Here is a 21526-nt window from a genome sequence, read left to right on the forward strand (position 1 = left end):
GCAGGCCTTCAACTCATGGGGAGTTGGTGTTTTTAAACTTTAGATTTATGATGTCATTGAACACACACACACACACACACACACACACACACACACACACACACACACACACACACACACACACACACACACACACACACACACACACACACACACACACAAAGGCAGGATATCCTAATGTTGTGTTGTCCCTTTGTGAAGGGACACCGGTCAGACCACGGACAGGGAGCTCTCAGAAAGTCCACCCAACAGCAATGTCGTCTGTTTTAAACTTGCAGGTCACCGAGGATTAGTATAGGCCTACAGGAGCCGGAGTTTGTGAATAGATCCTCTCGCGTTGGACGTCTCTGGACGGATTGGGTCATCTAGTGACCAATGGACGGTTGGACTTGCGTGTTTTTGGCGCAAGCTGTCCGTCATACCCGGTGTATGTATGGTCTTTGTTCCAGATAACGGGGATGATGGGAGGAAGCTTCAGACCAAGTGTTGATCTTGTTGGACATCAGTCAAGGAGACCATCAGAGTAAAGGAGCAAGTCGACTCATAATCCGACCTCCTTCCAGTCTTACCTACATTACTCATTACTCATCTAGAGAATACAGTTGAACAACGAAAGAAAAACAAAGCAGAAGAAGTGGAAAAGGACAAGAGGCTACCGTTGGAACAATGGGTGTGTTATTACGTTAGACCGAACCCACAGACATTAACCTAACGGGGATTGTGAGGAGGACAGAGAACATTGTGATTGGATCTCCAGATGGCCATGTTACCGGTGAGTTTACACCCCGTTACCGGCGAGTTCACACCCTGTAACCGGTGAGTTCGCACCCTTTTACCGGTGAGTTCACACCCTGTAATTCAATTCGGTGAGTTCAGCAACGTTCCCTGAATGTTACTTTTGGTTAGGTTTTGGTTGCAATGTGTTGCAATGTGGTTACAGGTTTGGCTCCCTCAATGTTCCCCTAACCTTTGTAGAAGGTTATTTTTTGGTTCTCTTTTGATTGCATTGACATTCCCGACATTTAAGATATCTTGGTATTATAAATTGATAAATTGCACCTGCCTGTACATGAACATTTTTAGTATAGAATGAACAGACAAATTTGGAGGGAGATATAAAAAGACTACAATAATAAGGCTGAGTAGGCCTAATAATGACCAAAAATATAAATAATAAAGTAAAAGATGAAACGAAAAAAAAGAAAATGCCGATAATAGGCACGCGGTAGATGGCCTAAAAGAACAAGAAACAAAACTTTGAACTCAAGAAGAAATATAGCTGCGAGCAGCAATGTGGGGGTCAAGCAGAATAGGACTCCATAAACCAATTTAGCTGGACAGACGTAATCGGCTAGGTGGCTACATGATTACCGTCTCAGTTATTAGTAATAACGACATCTGGTGGAATGAAGTACAGCATTATGCGATTATGCATCAATGTTTACAAAATGGAAAAATGACCCCACCTAGTGGTAAGGGCGCATTATCGTCTGCCTGACAGAACAAATCACACAAACACAAAGTAGGGCCGAGCTGGCATGTCGTTTGCCACTCAGAGAGCTCGGCCTTCCTCCAGAGACACAATGTTAACAAGCATCCGTTCTCGAGGTGGTTCATGAAGCATCTAATCCAGTAAGAATTGCAGTTTATATTGTAAGTGGGCGGAATGTTATGCATTATACATGCTGTACCGCTTGTCGCCATGAAGTAGTGTTCTGATTGTATGCTGTGTGTCAGATTGACAGGATGATTTACAGTTTTTCTCAGTCGCTTTGGTACATTTCTCAGATCTGAATTGAAATTCTCAAAACTACCTGTTCAAGCTTCACATCAGTGTGTCACTTGGGCACATCAAAAAAGCAGTTTCTCATTTCTTTGAACAAGTTGCAAATGCTTTGGTACATTCATGCAAATGATTATGTGCAATTCTCTGCTCTTTCCGACATTATCATTTGCTTATGTCATGTTGATCAAAATGTATTGCAATGGGTGTCGATTGAATAGTCTCACCCCCAAAACATTTAGGCATTAGTTCATTGCATTATTCTTTCCATGCAAAATGGTTGAATAAGTTGTCTAAATAATATGTCAAGCATATTTCTATACAATTCCATTAGACTTTTTTTCTGAATCTGTCCTGAATTGGTAAATTGCTACCATGGTGAATCTTGACTTTCTCCAATAAAGGGAAATTTGTGAAGTGTTCGATCAACCAACATCAACCAGTTTACTGAAATAGCTCAAAGGTGCATCTCCTGAACCATGAACTGACAAGTATTTATATAGCTGGAGCACAACACAATGTTACATTGTCTGACAATGGAAGGACAAGGAATTGGACAGGGTCAATAGCCAGAGAGAAGAAGAACAGGAAGAGGAGTGAGGCTGCCTGAGAATTTGTGGCCCAACAGACAGGAACGTCAGGAGGTGTAGGAAGACTGCCCTGTAATTCCTACAGCAATGCATGTACAGTTTACCCTAAGGCAGTGGTTCTCAAACTTTTTGTACCGTGTACCCCAACAGAAAATATTTGTCTCCCCAAGTACCACCATTATGACAGATGTTATGAAATATAACAACATACAGTAGTGTAGATGGCCCCTATTTAGCTACGCACATCGCATGCAGGAGGTACATTTATTCTTAAAAATAATATTATTTATTGTTATCTGTTGTCAGCTGTACAAAGTTGTAGCACTAGAACAGAGACACGGAAACGCATATACATACACACACAGTAAGTGAGAGCATGATCTCATGGTGAATGTATTTCCATTCATACTAGTATTTTGAAAGTAATGTTTATAATGGAACGGTTTCTTTTTTTCTAATTCCTCTGCGTACCACTTGATAGCGCATCGCGTACCACCAGTGGTACGCGTACCATAGTTTGAGAACCACTGACCTGATTTTCCTATGTTCACATTTCTAGCAATGACATGGTTTGTCAACAAATTACAGTACAAACAGTCAAAGCGTAAATATGAATCTTGTCCAGTTTCTTGCAATCAATCTCCCACACACACTAAGGTGTAACTTACAATTTACAATAATTGTCTTCAAAACTTTAGCCATAGTTTACATTAGAACATCCCTCCAGAGTACACTGTTATATTGACAACATGACTAAGCAATTTGACTGTCTTATCCGTACACAATGACAAGGACTTTGACTTGTTATTGCGATGGCACTGACATGTTCATTGACACAGATATTTGCTTTTGAGAAACGCACTAAGGATTTTGAGCAAGAAACTGGCTTTTGCATGAAATCCATGGTGTTTTTGCTATTTGTACGAATGGTCTTTAGAAATGCACATACTGTTTTGTAAATTTCAATTCTGATCTGAGAAATGTACCAAAGCAACTGAGAAAAACTGTAACAAGTGGGTCCAAATTATTTTTAGATGAATTTATCAATTTGGCGAGGGTAGAGAATGCCAAGGTATTTTATGCATTTAGTAGGACAATGAAACAGCCCCGCCTGAAATAATGTTAAATATATATGATCATAAATATGATCAGAGATGTTTAAAATATGATCAGAGATGTTTAAAATGTGTAAAATAATTAAAAGATCTTTCAAAACACAGGGATTGAGAAAAAAAAATTGGCGGGGGGGGGCTCAGCTGAAATTTCTTCTCTGAGCTGGGCTCACTCTCTTATACTTTGAAAACCCCTGAGCTCAATAAACAGCAGACTGCGAACCATTCTGGCACACAAAACAACAGAACCAGGAACATTGTTCAAATAAAACAAAAAAGTAAATCTCTTAGGCAGGGGCGTAGCCACATGGGGGCCAGGTCTGGTCAGAGGTTGACCCCCCCGCTGCCCCCCCCCCCCCCCCCCCCCTCCCGAGTATAAAAAAAACGGAAACGGTCTAAAATGAAATATATGCACATTAGTTTGATCTAACTTTGACTTATTATTCTTATTCAAAATGTTATATTTTGATGTTATGAATAAAAATTGCACTTAACCCCCCCCCCCCCCGATAATCAAGCGCAACCCCCCCCATGCCCCCGTCGACAATGAAGCCGCCGGTCTTTCGTTTATATTAGCTTGCACGTCTTCTAGCTGTCACTCAGTCTTCCACCTCCGTAATGCGAGAAATAAGGGAGGAGAGCTTTGTATCCACGGAGCTCAGAGACCGACGAATTTCTCTCAGATCCGCCGTTTCCTCCAATATCTTGCTCAGCATCCCGTGAATTTGAGCCATACCAGGCTGGTCGGGCTCCGTGGCTGTGCTAGCTGTAGGATCTTTGCTAGCTGCTACTCCCTTCGAGCACATGTTGAGTTGAATCTGTGCGGCTGAGTGAAGTTTTCGTTGTTCAATGTTACTTCCAGAAGGCGAAATTTTACCTTCTTCTGACATGTTTGAGTTCCACGCAAAATGTATACGATTTTTTTTTAGATTTTAACGTATTTTAGGATATATTAAGGATACTAACCCAAAAGACAGCAGGAGCACTGTTTCAAGCTGCCATCGCTAATCCCTGCGTCACGTGACCCTCCTTTTATGAGTTCATTATTATTTGTAGGGTTTTCCATTTTGTTTGTCTATTTTCTAAATCAATTTGCTTGACTGCTATTTTGTAAATGCTGTATAGCCTACGAATAAGTTGACAATATTTGCAGTTAATCCATTGCCTACTTTTAACTGTGTAGTTTCATGTAATTTTATTTACTAACCAGAAATAAATTAATTAATTTCGATGCCAACAATTATTTTTCTGGAATTGGTATCCATTGTTATTATATTTTCTTCTCTTCCCTTCTTCTGCGTTAACGCGCCTCATATAGGTAGACTTCGTCGGTGGCCTGTTGCTTTAAGGAAATTTCCTAATTCCTCTGAGTTTACAATCTGTTACGAGTGAGTTTACACCCGTTACCGGCGAGTTTAAACTCTGTTACCCCAGAGTTTAAACTTTGTTACCGGTGAGTTTACACTCTGTTACCGGTGAGTTTACACCCGGTACTGGCGAGTTTACACTCGGTTACCGGTGATTTTATGCTCTGTTACAAGTGAGATTAGATACAACTTTATTAATCCCCATAGTAGAATTTAGTTTGTTGCAACAGCCCAGCAGCAGTGGAAAAACACAAGATAAAGTACAATGCAATATAAATACGAAGTACTAATGAAAACAAAAATAGACGCTACAGTAAATACCAAACTAAATGCTAAAGTAAGGACAAGACAAACAGAACAAACAACAAACAGGGCAAACAAAAATACGGTGTAAACAATATCAATTATAAAATATAACCGCAAGCTGTGATTAACGGGGTCCGAGCAAAATAAAAGTCAAGAACACACTAATGGAAGATATATATATATGACAGAGTTAATTATGAAGGAAAAATGGCTAACGTAGACTATCCCCTATTAACATACTGGGTCTTGGCAGACAGATTCTTGGAAACAAATGAGTCGGAATGTTGTTTGCCTGAGGAATTTCAGGTGCTGATCAATGTTGTCTTTCTTAAATGAGTGGCATTGACAGAATGTCATGTTCAGCTTGTTCAGAATGATCTTAACTCCACTTGAATGTGGAGTTAAGATCCACATTCAAGTGGATCTTAACTCTTGAATTCGAACTCTCAACCTAAGGATCACCAGTACACGGCATTATCCTGTTGAGCCACTGACATTCCTGAACTGCATGATGCCTAAAACACATGGTGAAAATGTCTATTGATAAGCACACAACAGCAAGAAAACTCCAAGCACACATTTCACAATAGAATTAAGGGCTTCCTTACAGTTTTTCTCAGTCGCTTTGGTACATTTCTCAGATCAGAATTGAAATTTGCAAAACAGTAAGTGCATTTCTCAAAACAGTTCGTACAAATAGCAAAACACCATGCATTTCATGCAAAAGCCAGTCCCTTGCTCAAAATCCTTAGTTTGTTTCTCAAAATTAATTATCTGTGTCAAGGAACATGTCAGTGTAATCAGAATGGCAAGTCCTTGTTTCATGTGTACGGATAAGACAGTCACATTACTTAGTCATGTTGTCAATATAACAGTGTTCTCTGGTGGGATGTTCTTATTTAAACTATGGCTAAAGTTTTGAAGACAATTATTGTAAGTAACACCTTTGTGTATGTGGAAGATTGAGTATGTGGAATAGACTGTACAAGACTCATATTTAAGCTTTTACTGTTTGCAATGTAATTTATTGACCGACCATGTCATTGTGATACAGAAAGGAAAAGATAACACTGCAAAAAAAGGAGAATCTCCTAATTGAAAACTGTACATGCAGTGCTGTAGGAATTACAGTGCAGTCTTCCTACACCTCCTGACGTTCCTGTCTGTTGGGACACAAATTCTCATCCACATCAATTAAATTAAATTAAATTAAATTTTATTTGTATAGCCCTTAATCACCATTACAGTCTCAAAGGGCTTAACAGGCCAAGTATTTATGACACCCCCCTTTACCCATGCCCCCACACGGGCAAGAAAAATCTCCCTTGAAATCAGCAAGGAAGAAATCTTGAGAAGAAACGCATAGTAGGGGATCGCTTCTTCCAGGGATGGTCAGGAGTGCAATGGCCCTGGGTGCCACAATTGACATACAGGTAAATACATGCACATCATATTAAAATGGTGATGGGGTTCTGGCCGGTTATCCATGAGGAGAGTCCAGGCATCCAGTCCAGTACCCGCAACACACTAGAACAGACAGAATAGTGAATTAGAACGGAAAAGTACATAGTGGGAATGTATACTGTAATAAGAAAAGCACAAGCAAACAGAGTGGTCTTCACTTCGCATCTGTCGTTTTCACACTCCTATGTTCCAAATGCAAGATTGTAGAGGTGCATTTTGAGCTTTCCTTTGAATAGCCCCAGAGTCAGCTTCCCTGATCGCTGATGGCAGAACGAATATCAGAACGAACATCAGAACGAATATCTAGTCTTGCGATGCAGCATGGAAAGAATCTTTTTGAGTTTCTTATCCAGCCTCTGCAGGCATCTGCTGTGATGTCATCACACTCTGCATCCATGGCAGCCAGAAGGGTCATCTGTGTATGTGGCTGGCAATCATATACTTTCCATCACCAGGCCAAGAAAAAATTCTCAATGGGGTTAAGGAATGGGGAGTAGGGTACAAGGAACTCCATCAGCATCCTGTTGTGGGTCAAACCATTGCCAGATGATGTTGGAGCGATGGAAACTGACATTTTCCCAAACTATCACGTACTTTGGCAAGTCATCTCCAATCTGATCCCTCTCTGGTTCAGGGATGAGATCCCTGTAAAGAGTGTTTAAAACGGTGACAAGACGCTCTGTATTGTATGGCCCAATAACGGGAATATGTGTTAGCACACCATTCTCAGAGCTAGCAGCACTTATAGTTATGTTCCCACCCCGTTGGCCTGGCACATCAACTTAGGTTGAATCCAGCCTTCAACCTTGCATCTTCTTTTCTTCAGCCGTAGCAAATGTGTAAGGGTCACACTTACAGTACCGTATATCACTATACAATGTTGTACTGTTTACTGTGAGGTAAAGTTACTGCATGCTCATACATGCTTTACCTGTTCATACTGGTAGCGCAGCTCCTTCGCTCTTTCACCATTTCTTTTCAAATATACAGCTGCTTCATATTCATTTGGTGTCTCTTCAGCAACCTGTCAATGGTTGAGATGCTGACTGTTTGGATGTTTTCAAAGATGTTGTTGTCCTCTATAATGGCACTCTTTAGTTCCCTTAGTCTTATGGCATTGTTTTCTACAACCATGGTGCAAATAGCCTGCTCCTGTTCAGGTGCGAAAAGGGGCCCTCTGCCAGCCCTGTGAGGTTGTCTTGCAATCCAATGTGGAAAAAATACAGTACAGTAAAAGTATACTTACTGTATATTGTAAAATGCAAGTTGAATACTGTAATATTGTATGAAGCATTACAGAAAGTATATAGTACATTGCCTATCGTTAGATGACATACCTGTTCTGTCAACGAAAAGCCTGAATGATTGAGGACACAGATTCTCCAAACATTTGACCAGCCTCAGCCATTGTAAGCCCCTGATTGAGAACATGGTCTACAAGTGTGGCTCTTATCTCATCAGGAACGTGCATTCTGCCTCTTCCTCTGTTGTGCCTCCCAGCTCCTCCGCCACGCAGCCTCATCCTCTTCCTCTTCTCTCTGGCTGTTGAAGCTGTCCAATTCCTTGTCCTTCAATCGTCAAACATTGTTACATTGTGTTTTGCTCCAGCTATATACTGTATATACATGATGGTTCATGAGATGCACCTTTGAGCTACTTCAGTAAACTGGTTGATCATTGGTTGATCTAACGTGTCATACATTTCCCTTCATTAGAGAAAGTCAAGATTCACTTGGGAGCAATTTACCAATTCAGGACAGATTTAGAAAAAAAGTGTAATGGAAATGTGTAGAAATATGGTTGACATATTATGACAACTTGTCTAATGCCCAAATGTTGTGGGGGTGAGACTATTCAATAGTGACCCATTACAATACATTTGGATCAACATGACATAAGCAATTGATAATGTAGGAAAGAGCAGAGACTTGTACATAATCATTTGCAAGATGTACAAAAGCATTAGCAACGTGTTCAAATAAATGAGAAACTGCTTTTTTGATGTGAACAAGTGACACACTGATGTGAAGGTTGAACAGGTAGTTTTGAGAATTTCGATTCTGATCTGAGAAATGTACCAAAGCGACTGAGAAAAACTGTAAAAGAGCACAGATCTGAAAATTTGCACTGTTAATGGTATCCACCTAATGATAGCCGTATGGTAGTTATATAATAACAAAATGGTCATGTAGGCAAAATGGGTTGAGACTGTGGAAGTTTGGCTTTTCCTTGAAATTGTTGGAAAAGTAAACATTTTTAGAGCAGAGGACCTGGGGGAAAAAGATGCATTTGATTTTAGAGATTAATGTTCAGAAAGATTTTTGAGTCCAGGTCAATCTGGTGAGGAGAAATAAGCCTAATTCATGATTTATTACAATAGCGCCACCTTTGGGTGCAGTACCACAGTGGGGGTTATTGGTAACCATACTTGAAAATGTCAAGAGTTTTCGACTTACGGTATAGGCTGCAGTACGGCTTTTACAGAATTTGAGAAAAAAAGAACGTTAGAGAATAGAAACGATTATAAAGTGTAAATTGTAAATTATAAGTACCAGAAATGCAATGTAAACAAAGAGAAGTGGCCCAGTGATCAAGCATATATATTTTTGTATATATATACATATATATATTTTGGCAGATGGCAGGGAGGAGTGAGGGGAGTAGGCCTGAAGTTCTTAAGCAGGAGTGCTTGGGGTTAAAGGGGAGAGCAGGCTAGCACAAGCCAGAGCTAGGGCTAGCAAACTACAGAGAGTATCTGAGAGAGCTTCTGTGAGCACTTTATTGATTACTTGTTGTGACCTGGACCTTCTGACTACCCCCGTGTACCAGACACTTTGTTTGAGGACTGTCCTGGTGACGACCCCTGGATACGGATTAGGGATTACCCTTTTCCCCATCCTGGTGATGGTGATTTAACCTGTCAATAAATCACCCCATTGAACTGCTCTGTGTTGTGTGGTCTTATCTGTTCAACTTGGTGGCATGGAAACCCCACTCCCACTGCCCTGCTACTATACACACACACACACACACACACACACACACACACACACACACACACACACACACACACACACACACACACACACACACACACACACACACACACACACACACATATATATACAAACACATACACATATATATAAAAATGCATGCATACTATACATGCATACCGTACATTTAAACATACATACAACGCCTATCGCACCGTTTCCCAGGCAGCTCTAGGACCCTCCGACCTCTGTCCGCTTCATCTCATCCCAACCTACAGGCAGAAATCTAAAAACTTCTAAACCTGTGGTAAAGACTTTAAGGAAATGGACAAGGGAATCAAAGATGGAGTTGCAGGCTTGTTTGTGCCAGAGAGGGATTGATTGGAAACACTCCTCCACCCTTTGATGAAGGCTCGGGGCACCGCTGACTGACCAGCAACCCGCGTCGGGACTGGATAGTGTTGGCCCACCCTGTCCGGTGACCTCCCTGGAACCTGTAGGACCTCTTGCCGGTGCGGTAGTCCTGCCCGAAGTGTAGCTGCTCGTGCTGCCGGTGCAGCTCGACCCACTCCCACTGGATCCCGTATCGCTCGCGCCGGCTCTCAAACCTGATGCGCTGCGCTGGCGCTCACGCTCCAGGAACTGCAGCTCCATGCAGTCGGCGTCCAGACGCCGCTTCTCCACCTTGCTCCCGTTCGTCCCACTCTTGGAACTGACGGATGCAATGCCGCCTCTCCACATCTCGGGCGCTGGACCCACACGTTCTCGTTAGACAGTGTATCCGCTTCCCTTTTATACCCCTCACCTGCGTCTGATCGCCTTCCTCCATCGGAGGTGTTTCTCCTTTGCGTTGAGTGGGGCCACTCCCCACTCAAATCGGAATGGGAATGGGAATGGGTGGTAGACCGCCTGTATCACCCGCCCCCTGGGCTTCCAGGGCCGCTGTGTCGGGCCGGGTTGCCACAGCAGACATGGAGAGCCCTCTCCGTAGCCTGAGAGCCTGTCGGAGACCCTCTCCGTATCTTTCGTGCACATCCAATATTTTTTAACTATCCGTCGACGCCATGGACCAATTGGTCGACGCAACGGAGACAGCAAGGGCTTTGATTGGTCCTCGTAACAAAATCATTTCCGGAATCACTTCTCCGGTTTGACTTTGCACCTTAATTACTTTGTACTAGGGATGGGCACGAGTAGTAAATTCCAAACTCCAGTGATCGAAGGAATTCCTCAAGGATCAATCGAGTACTCGTTTAATCAAATCTATTTTTAGAATGCAACGCATCTGCAGCAGGAATAGGCCTGATGATGAACGGCAATATTACCAACCAAACATGTAATGCTTATTCTCCATCAAAACAGTCAGAGTTATCAGAGTATTCATTATTTATTTTTGCAAACGTTCAAAACACATTTTCCGTACAAAAATAAATATGTGTCTCACAATTTAAATCACGTCGAACCAAGGCCTGTAACGGTTTAAAAAAAACGAAAACGAAACAAGTAGCCTAACCATTGCAAATAATTTAAAGCTGCAAATAAAACGGGAGCAAATGGACTATGGAAATACTCAGCGTTGTGATCTTCTCTACACATCCGGGATTACAGCTGCGTCTTGCGGCGGTGAAAGTAGCCGACACACTTGGTTGCTGCGGGTCTGCTTTCCCGAACTCACCGTTGTGTTTCAGGAGTTGCCGTATAGTCCTTACTCTGGTAGCTCGATTTCGCTTGGCATATTTTACATTTCACCTTATGATCTCCTATTTCTTTAAAGTATTTCAATTCTTCGCTGCGCTTTGCTTTAACCGCCATCTCTTAACTTTTTGAATTATGGCGTGCCTGCACACGGCACGGCACTCGCCACACAGAAATTTGATACATTTCATTTACTTTGTGCCCACGGCATGCGTTAGTGGCGCACACACATTTTACACACAGAAAACTTTGTTTGTGTGTATATGCAAACTCGAGTTTGCCTGTCCACCAACCGAGTTAATTTGTAACGAGGAGTACTCGAGTAATCGATTCCTCACGCCCATCCCTACTTTGTACATTGTTTACTTTGAACCTTAAGGACCAATAAAACACCAAATAAGATTTGAAAAGCTTTGGAAGTTTATTTACAACACTGCCTACATGGTTTGTAGTGAACATATAAGATAGATCAGGCGGCGAATCGCATTGCGGATCCGACATCCCGTCGGAGAGCTGCTGAGGGGTCTCCGCAGTTACGGAGTCGGATTACGGAGTCGGAGTGGTATTGGTATACCTTTGGCTAAACGGTCCGGGGGGGAACTTTGACTTCAAGTTTTAAATTCCGCAGTGCAAAAAAAAGCCTTAACATTTGCCATATTAACGCTATGTACGCCACATTTACGCACCGCGGTCCACCTCTGTAACCACTGCGATGTTCCTGTACCGTGACGGTTCGGTACAAATACGTGTATCGTTACACCCCTAACATACACACATATACATAAATGTGTATATACATACACATACATATACAGTACATACATATATACATATACACACATATATATAAAAAACACATATACATACATGCACGTACACATATGCTCTACATACATACATATACACATATACACACATATACATGCGCACATAGAAACACACACATGCATTCACATACATAACACATACATCAAGCACTGTTGTAGAGCCAAATGGCTGCCGGCACAAAGCAGAACTTGAAGCGCTCCCAAATGAATCTGTGGCTGAAGGTGCTCCCCATCTGCCACAGCTCAACACAGAGGGGAAGGGAGGGGTGACCCAAGATGGACTTGAATTTGTCCCTCATCCTCCTCTCACCACTACCTCCAGACTGTCCAGTTCTTGCCCATCCCCAGAGCTGGCCTTCCTCACCAGCTTGTTGAATCTGTTGGACTCCCCAGCCTTGATGCCTCCTCCCCAGCATGCCCCACTAAAGAACAATGTGCTGGCTACCACAGACTGGTAGAATATCTTTAGTAGCCTGCCACACACGTCAAAGAACCTGAGCCTCCTGAGCAACAAGAGTCTGCTCTGACTCTTCCGATAGAGGGCCTCTGTGTTGTCTTTCCAGTCCAGTTTATTGTTTATGCATACTCCAAGGAATTTGTGGTCCAACGTCTCTATTTCAACCCCCTTGATGGTAACAGGAGTTGGGGGCTTCCTGCTCCGTCAGAAGTCCACCACCAGCTCCTTGGTCTTGCTGATTTTGAGCTGGAAGGTGTTCTCCTCCGACCATCTGACGAAGCCCTCCGCCACACCGCTGTACTCGTCCTTCCATTCCTCAATGATGCAGCCTACGATGGAGGAGTCATCCGAGAACTTCTGAAGGTAGCGTTCCAGAGTTGAAGCTGAGGTCAGAGGTGTAGATGGTGAAGAGAAAAGGTGAAAGAACTGTTTCGTTGTGGTGATGGGCGTTGCTCAGCACCACATCTGACCGGCTGTCTGCAGCCGCACCTACAGTGGCCTGCTGTCTGCAGCCGCACCTACGGTGGCCTGCTGGAGAGGAAGACTCCAAGCCAGGCCACCATGTCGTGGGGTTTTGATGTTCTTATTGATCCAAGGGTTGTTATTTTAAAAGCAGTGGACCTTCTTGGTGGGAACCACGCTGTCCTCACAGAACCTAATATAGTCCGTAATGCAATTGGAGAGTCCCTCAATGTCCTCCACATGGTCCTCCAGGAACCGATCCCAGTCTGTCGTCTGGAAGCATTCCTGCAGGGCCTCCTCAGCCTCTCTAGACCACATCTTCTACAGTCCTGGTGGTGGAGTGCTGCTTGCGGAAGGTAGGCTTGTATACGAGATGTATCAGATTGTGATCGGACGACCGATTGGTGGGAGGGTAGAGCGAAGGTATGCCTCCCTCACAGTGGCGCAAAAAGTGGGTATGCCCTATATGCGGCGCATAGGGGCACCGCACCAGAGGGGGCGCCAAAGCGATGGAAGTAAAAAAAAATTGAGTCGGCATTTTCTGTATTTGTGACTTCAGCGTTTGTGACTTGAATTGTCAATAACAAAGGAACATAAGGCGCCCCCCCGCTCCTTCGCCTCCCTCCCCCCCTCCTCCCCACACGGCGCTCCAGTGGGAGCTCCCTCGACCACGCCCTGGAGGCGAGCACCAGTGTCAGTGGAGCCTATAATATAACGGATCATAACAAGAAAAATAAAGGAAATTGTTTGTGGTTATTTTGTTTTACTACAACCTCTATGCAAGTCTTTATCTTCAATAGACCCAGTAAAAACGGAATTATAAAGTTGATACTTTATAACTCAGTTAATATTCCAAAAGTTAATAAGTTAATAATAAAAAAATAAAAAAAGATTATTATCGTATCTGAATCGAGACTTCGTTCTACACAGCATTGCGATGCATCGAAGTATGGATTATTTTTCCCACGCCAATTGGTTACTGTACTCCAACAGTTCTAACATAGTCTATTGTTTTGCATGTAAGCTTTTTGGTGAAGCTAGAGTTGCTGCCTTTTGGTGGGGTATAATAACTGGCAGTGTCTTTCAAAAAAAATAAATGCTTATCTGATGTGGAAGGAATTGGCATCCCGCTTATGCCTAGGTAATACTATTGATAGCGAATTACAGAGAGCCTGTTGACTCGAGTGATCGACTGCATACTCTTCCTTGCAGAAAGAAACATGCCACTGAGGGGGACAAAATGCACAGTTAGGAAATCGTAGAAATGGAAATGTTCTGGGTATCCTTGATCTCATAGCACAGAATGATGTTACACTGGCAGAGCATCTTAGAAAGGCTGCCTCTAAAAAAAACACTGGATATCTGTCCTGGTGCACTCAAAATGAATTTTTTGATTCAATATCAGAGTGTGTTTTAGGTCAAATTTGTGCCCAGATCAAAGAGGGGGGGGGGGGGGGGGCGCCTGCTATGTGTCTGCATACCCCCCAGAAAGTAGGCAGTTGCGCTCCCTCACATTGGCATACAGCAAGTCCATTTTATTTCCCCTGGTTTTGCACTTCACATACTGTGAAGCTGATCTGGGTTTTGGAGAGAGAGACATGATTGAAGTCTCTGTTGATTTCATGAGTGCTGTGGGGTGCTGAATCTTTAGTCTTGCGACGGTGTATGTATCCAAAACTCCATCAACGTATCTCCCAGTATCCTGAGTGAAAAGGACTGTGTTGGGCTTGTATTGTCAAATGTTTCTGTTTTTTTTGTTTTTGTTTTTGAGATCGTGATGTGCAGAGTGCCTTCGCCTCCATTTTTATTCCAATTGATTCCCTTATAAATCCTTTATTTGTTTGGATATGAGGAAGCAGTAATTTTGTATTGGTAAAAAGATATTGCCATAAAGATACCAACATTCCAACATGTTTTCACATGTTGGAATGTACAGGGTGATAGGAAAATATGACCCTTCCTCAAGTCCATTGTCCAGTGTTAAATCTATAATAATCTATAGATAGATGATAAAATATAATATGCATAATATAATATAATCGCTTGCCATAGATTATATTATGGTTTCTAAATTGCACAAGGGTTTAAAAACATAACCAATCAAGAAACATAGAATGTGTACGGTACATGAGAAAAGCCTGGAGTTAAAACAAATGGGGTAGATACACATTAGAAGAGCCTGGAGTTAAAAAAAAGGGGGTAGATCCACATTGGAAAAGCCTTAAACAATGGGGGTAGATATACATTAGAAGGGCCTGGAGTTAAAGTGAAGATGGTAGATATACATTAGAAGGACCTGGAGGTAAAGTGAAGATGGTAGATATACAATAGAAGAGCCTGGAGTTAAAGTGAAGATGGTAGATATACATTAGAAGTGCCTGGAGTTTAAGATGGTAGATATAAAATAGAAGAGCCTGGAGTTAAAGTGAAGATGGTAGATAAACATTAGAAGAGCCTGGAGTTAAAGTGAAAATGGTAGATATACATAAGGAGGACCTGCAGTTAAAGAGAAGATGGTAGATATACATTAGAAGGGCGTGGAGTTAAAGTGAAGATGGTAGATATACGTTAGAGGTCCTGTTTGAATGAAAAAGCTACAGGGGTCCAAAGTACAGCTGTCAGAAGTTTGAAGTCGCCACTGTCGAGCATTCCTCAACGCACGCGCGGTGATTATAGGGACTATACGTGCGACGCACACCGCAGCCGTGTCGGTGTCGGGATGTCGGACGCCCCTCGGGACCAACCTCGATTGAAACCCTTTTTCTAGTGTCCCCGTGGTTTTTGTCGTTCACGGAGGTGCTCTTAACCCGGTCCGATCGAGGTCACTCGGTTAAGTCCCTCACAGTTTTGTACAAATTCAGCCTCAACCCTTTTGTTTTTATTAGTTTTACGAGCGGGTCAAGGTCCCTGGTCACCACGAAACCCTGATGTATCTTTTGCCTTCTTTATATTATTTATTTATTATTAAAACCTCTTTTACGTTTTGCCTTTTTGCCCTCTATTACAAGTCAGTCACAATCAACAATTGCCTGTAGGCCTACTATGCACCAATTACCGTGAGGGGATCGGCTTTGAGAGCGTGTCGGTCTGCTTCGCCGAGCCGATGAGTCGACGGGGAAAAGGACTCGAACGAATTGAGTTAACCTACTACAAATGTAGATTTATTCAAATTAGGTCCAATAAACACAATAACTTTTACAACTGAGTATAGATTTGAAAAGAAAAGATAAACGTAAGATAAACAAGATTAAATAAGGAATAGATCTTAACTAAACTAAACTAAAATGATAGGGTATTCTCTTCTTAGTAACGTGAGATAGCCCTATGATAAACTAAACTAAATTGGGGACTTGCCACCTCAATCTCCGTGAGGTTGCCCGCTCCTAAGACTAAAACTAAATTGGGGGCTTCTCGTCTCAGTCACCAGCTTAATCAGCCAAATCTTGAGATTGCCTGATGCAAAACTAAACTAATAGGGACTTGTCGTCTCATTGACTTGAGATTGCCCTATGCCGAACTAAACCAATAGAGGCTATATCAGAGTTCCTAAGATGAAATGCTATTGCTGAGTTCCCCGGACACTGTTCAGAGTACAGTTCTAAGAGCAGAAAAGCAGAAGACAACTGCGCAACCCAAGAAGATCTCATAAGGCCAACTAACCCGTGAAGCTCTCTCCCTCTCTCTACCTCTGTCCCCCCGAACCCTCTTAATAACTCTCTTTTTATGCAGAGTCCGAGGTGGGGGCCCGATGTGATCTAACAGTCTGAGTTTCGATTATTATTATGTTTCCTTATTCTCAACAAATGTTATTTTGTTATACATCTTCTGGGTACTTTTCCTATTCCGCCCGCATGGCGGCACATGATGCTTGAGCCGATGCACTAGCCATCACAGGTTTACAATATGTTTGTGTTCTTCTTAGGATCACACGCTATAGTCAGCGTATGATGGTCATATCATGGGGCCTACAGAGACACACGTTCTTTGTATTCCTCACAGTGGCCCCCTCATGCAGCCCATGTCTCCCCCCGTCCATGTGCTCTTTACCATTGATCACATTTTGAAGACACAGACATCTCGATTGCTTCTAAATTTCTACATAATAAGATATATTAAACACACAATTTACCACATAATAAGATATATAAGGCACACAATTGACCACATAAGATACATAAAGCACGCAATTTACCACATAATAAGATACATAAGGCACCCATATATATGTAAGGTAACCTTTGTTGACAGAGTGGTATTGTGTCTTTTTCATGAGTGAGTCAGGAGCGGCTAGGTGCATCGATACAGTGGGTCCTTTCGGGACACATGTCACCACCAAACAAATAAAACAAACACATTAACACCCGCTGTGGCAGCGACACACCATGGCAATACTGAGAAAACATCTTGTGGTCTTCACTGACCCCCCAAGTGCAGCAGTCAGGTGTCAGCGTGTCTCCACCTCTTCTTCTGCCAGGTGGTCCTCACCGTGTACCTCAGCAACGGCCAGCAGATGCTCACCGAGGCCCCGGTCACCCCAGCCACCACGGTGATGGATGTGGTTGAGTACTGCCAAGAGGCCGGGGAGGGGGACTGCCACCTGGCCGAGGTGTGGAGCGGTCATGGTGAGTCCGTCTCTCCATCTGCCTGTTTGCCTGTCCCCCTGTACGTCTATGTACAGCGGGACAGGTCGGTCGGTCGGTTGGTCGGTCGGTCGGTGGGTGGGTCGGTGGGTGGGTGGGTCGGTCGGTCGGTGGGTCGGTGGGTCGGTCGGTGGGTCGGTGGGTCGGTCGTTCGGTCGGTCGGTCGGTGGGTCGGTCGGTCGGTCGTTCGGTCGGTCGGTCGGTGGGTCGGTCGGTCGGTCGGTCGGTAGGTCGGTCGGTCGGTGGGTCGGTGGGTGGGTCGGTCGGTCGGTCGGTCGGTCGGTCGGTCGGTCGGTCGGTCGGTCGGTGGGTCGGTCGGTCGGTCGGTCGGTCGGTGGGTGGGTGGGTGGGTGGGTGGGTGGGTGGGTGGGTGGGTGGGTCGGTCGGTCGGTCGGTCGGTCGGTCGGTCGGTCGGTCCGACCGACAAGAGAGATTTGGAGCAAGAGAATAATAGGCTGTTTATATGATTTGGGAACAGATTCTGTTGTACGAGAGACATACAAGTAATATGTAGACCATGGTTTGCAAAACAGTCTCAGGATATGAGGCTTGTGAGATCATCCAGATATTGAAGTTTGTGCAGCCAGAAAGAATATCATCAGGTCTTGGCAGCGATAGATACGCCCGCAGTAAAAACCTTTTCTCTGAGAAAAGCCATCCGTGACCATTATTTTCATCAAAAACAGTTGTGATTGCTCTGTGGATCACTCCACCTCCATTGATGCTGATTCTGTAGACTGTGGTGCTCCTTACTGCTCATGAACTGATATTAAACTGAATGAATTTAAACCACGGTGAAATACTTTACAGTGTGAAATGACCCACGAAGGAAGCTGTCACTCACAGCTGTCCCCTCCCACTACCACCCTGCTGGCAGATACAATGACAGCTGAGACACACACACACACACACACACACACACACACACACACACACACACACACACACACACACACACACACACACACACACACACACACACATCAATCCGTATCTCTCCGCATCGTTAAAATATACAATTTGTCTGAAGGGTTGACAAATAGCAGCCCCACCATTCCCTATGACTCTTCTTTTTATTTCTCTGGTTAATATACGAATACTGTCCGACCGAAAAGCACCCCCTTACCCCCTATCTGTCCCCAACTCAGAGAGAGTTCTGCCCCATGACCTGCTGCTGCTGGACCTCCTACATCAGTGGGGCTCCAGCAGGTCAGAGGTCAGCTTCTACCTGAGGCACCACCCCTCCCGGAACCAAGGTAACTATTATTACCTTGCTATTCCAATAGGTGTCGCTCTAGGGTACGGGTTTATTGTTTTGATACATTGTTCTACTGGGTATTAAAGCCGAGATAAAATAGAACCAATGCCTCTTCCTGGATTCTGCTGTCACTCTAATTACTAGTGTATCAGTATATTATATGACAAACATAATAACTACGTTGTCCGCTGTGGACCAATGTAGCTATAATACATTTTGGGTTGGCATTGAAGATAATTTACTATCTACTATACTACTATTTGCATTCATTCATTTTTTGTTATTTTTAATATAAGTTATTTTAATATGGAAGTTATATGGTTTGTTTTTTTCTGCACTGTATTGGTTGAATTTGGGTTTGAGTTGCAGATCATTGTGTGTTTACTTTGTGTCCCAATCTTTGTCACCGTTGTTGTTTGTGCTCTTTTGTCCATGCTGATCCTTTATATGATATTTGTATTGCATTATTTTTCCCTCGCTTCTCATTGTGACTCTTGGCTTGCCTTCCACTTTGAGTGCTTGCGCTGTTTATGTTGAATGTATTTGTGTTATGAGTGTTGTTGATTTCACATTGAGCTATGTAATACACACAGGCAGCAGTCCACATCCATTACAGAACAACAAAACCATCAGAGAAACAGAGATAGCGGACGACAGCATGGTAAGACCACAGACAAACACTCACACCCAATACAAAGACACCTAACCCTAACTCACATACGCACACAAATCCATAATTGTTTGTGTCATCTAAAGCTGCATGTCTCAAAACATCTCTCTTATCAGCTGAACACTAATACTTTTGCTATACACATTCAGTGTCTAGTGTGTTTTATATTCTATGTCATCTTCCTAGTGTGTCCCAACGTTATGTGAGGTAAGGTAGAGGTATATACAATACATTATTAAATACAAGGAATCTAAGTTACGATACAGTGCACACGATGAAAATACATTAATAGAATACAAAATACAACAACACTCCAAGGAAGATTAGTGTCAGGAAACGGTGTATATTATTTTAGAGCATTGGAAATACGTGCAATAATAAATAGATAGAAGGGGAGGGTTGTGGTGCAGTGTCGCATGGTTTCAGGAATGTTTGGTTATGACAGATATGAATGATATGGTTATGTTTCGCCGCGAATGACCGACAACAAAAACAAGAGTTTAGTCACTCCAAGGCCCAATGACCCTATATTGGCGTCACTCAATTCTAATAGATTCCATCAACACATTCAACGCAGCAAACACGTACGCTCACATGCACGCACATGAACACACACACAAACACATGCAAGGTGACACATTCGCTGAAAGCTGCATGTATTGGTCAGTAAACATTTGCCTACCTCAAGATCTCATGTCTTTATATTTGTGTCCATTTACCTAATGCTGTTATGATCTGTGATGTTATTGTACTGCAATAAAGGTTGACTGATGTCACCATGGCTCTTAAGTGAGTCATAGAGGTTTTCAGTGAATGGGAGTGAGCAAGGTCTAGACAGGGCCTTTGTGTGAATAAGACCTCCATTGACTTCCATTGCGAGTGTTTAGGTGTGTGGTTGTGTGTGTGTGTGTGTGTGTGTGTGTGTGTGTGTGTGTGTGTGTGTGTGTGTGTGTGTGTGTGTGTGTGTGTGTGTGTGTTTCTGTGTGTGCGTGTGTGTGTGAGAGTCTGGTTGTAATCTAGCACTTGGCCAGTCAGTTGAAGTTGGATTAGCTCTGTCCCATGACATAACTGGGCTAAGAGGATTGTTCGCTAGTTGAGAGCTTGTCTTTCCCCCTCTTCTCCTCCTCCTCCTCCTCCTCCTCCTCCTCCACCTCCATCTCCACCTCTTCCTCCTCTCTCTAATTTTCATTTGTCTAGACAGCTCTTTCTCTGTTTCGACCTTAAAATTCTCTGCTGTCCTTGAATGGATAGAGCCCAGGTGGACACCACCACTGGCCCCCGGGGAGGGCCGCTGACGGTGAGTCTCAGGGCTGATTCGTCCCTCTGGGACACAGAATTACAATCACCTGGTGGATGGAACTAGTATGCATGTTGTGAGATGTTATGAAAGGTATATAGGTACTTAAAAAATGTGGGACACATTGTGAGTGTGTGTGTGTCTTTGTTGGTTTGTAACTTCCACCATTCATGCAGTAGTACAACAAAGTTGTCAAAGTGTGCGTGTGGTTGTATGTGTGTGTGTGCTTGTGTCTATTACAGCAGTGCATTATATGTCTTGACTTGTGTTTATGTGCTAAACGTGATGTGACGTCAAGCAGGGTGTAGCTCTATGTGTTTGGGTATCTGGATGATGATCATATGCGCTTGTGTGTGTGTGTGTGTGTGTGTGTGTGTGTGTGTGTGTGTGTGTGTGTGTGTGTGTGTGTGTGTGTGTGTGTGTGTGTGTGTGTGTGTGAGAGAGACATGTGTAGGTTGGTAGATTGGTTTCGGTACAGATTAGAGCTGGATTTTGACCATGGGTCACATGACAATAATATTGTAATGCAATCCAACCATTTGGATGTCCAACATTGTTTAAAGGCTTAACAGTGTGTATGATGGCTGTAACTCTTTCTGTGA

General features: G+C 43.2%; 1 protein-coding gene across 1 annotated transcript; it reads left to right on the forward strand.

Moving 5' to 3' along the window:
* Window positions 1-206: 206 nt before the first annotated feature.
* On the forward strand, window positions 207-20525 carry LOC115543569 (apoptosis-stimulating of p53 protein 1). Its single transcript, XM_030355969.1, has 4 exons — window positions 207-772; window positions 17534-17681; window positions 18848-18955; window positions 19551-20525. The coding sequence occupies exons 1-4, from the start codon at window positions 758-760 to the stop codon at window positions 19661-19663; spliced, it is 384 nt and encodes a 127-aa protein (XP_030211829.1). The 5' UTR covers window positions 207-757; the 3' UTR covers window positions 19664-20525.
* The last annotated feature ends 1001 nt before the right edge of the window (window positions 20526-21526 follow it).

The sequence above is a fragment of the Gadus morhua genome, chromosome 5, assembly GCF_902167405.1.
Source record: "Gadus morhua chromosome 5, gadMor3.0, whole genome shotgun sequence".
In the NCBI taxonomy this organism is placed as follows: Eukaryota; Metazoa; Chordata; class Actinopteri; order Gadiformes; family Gadidae; genus Gadus; species Gadus morhua.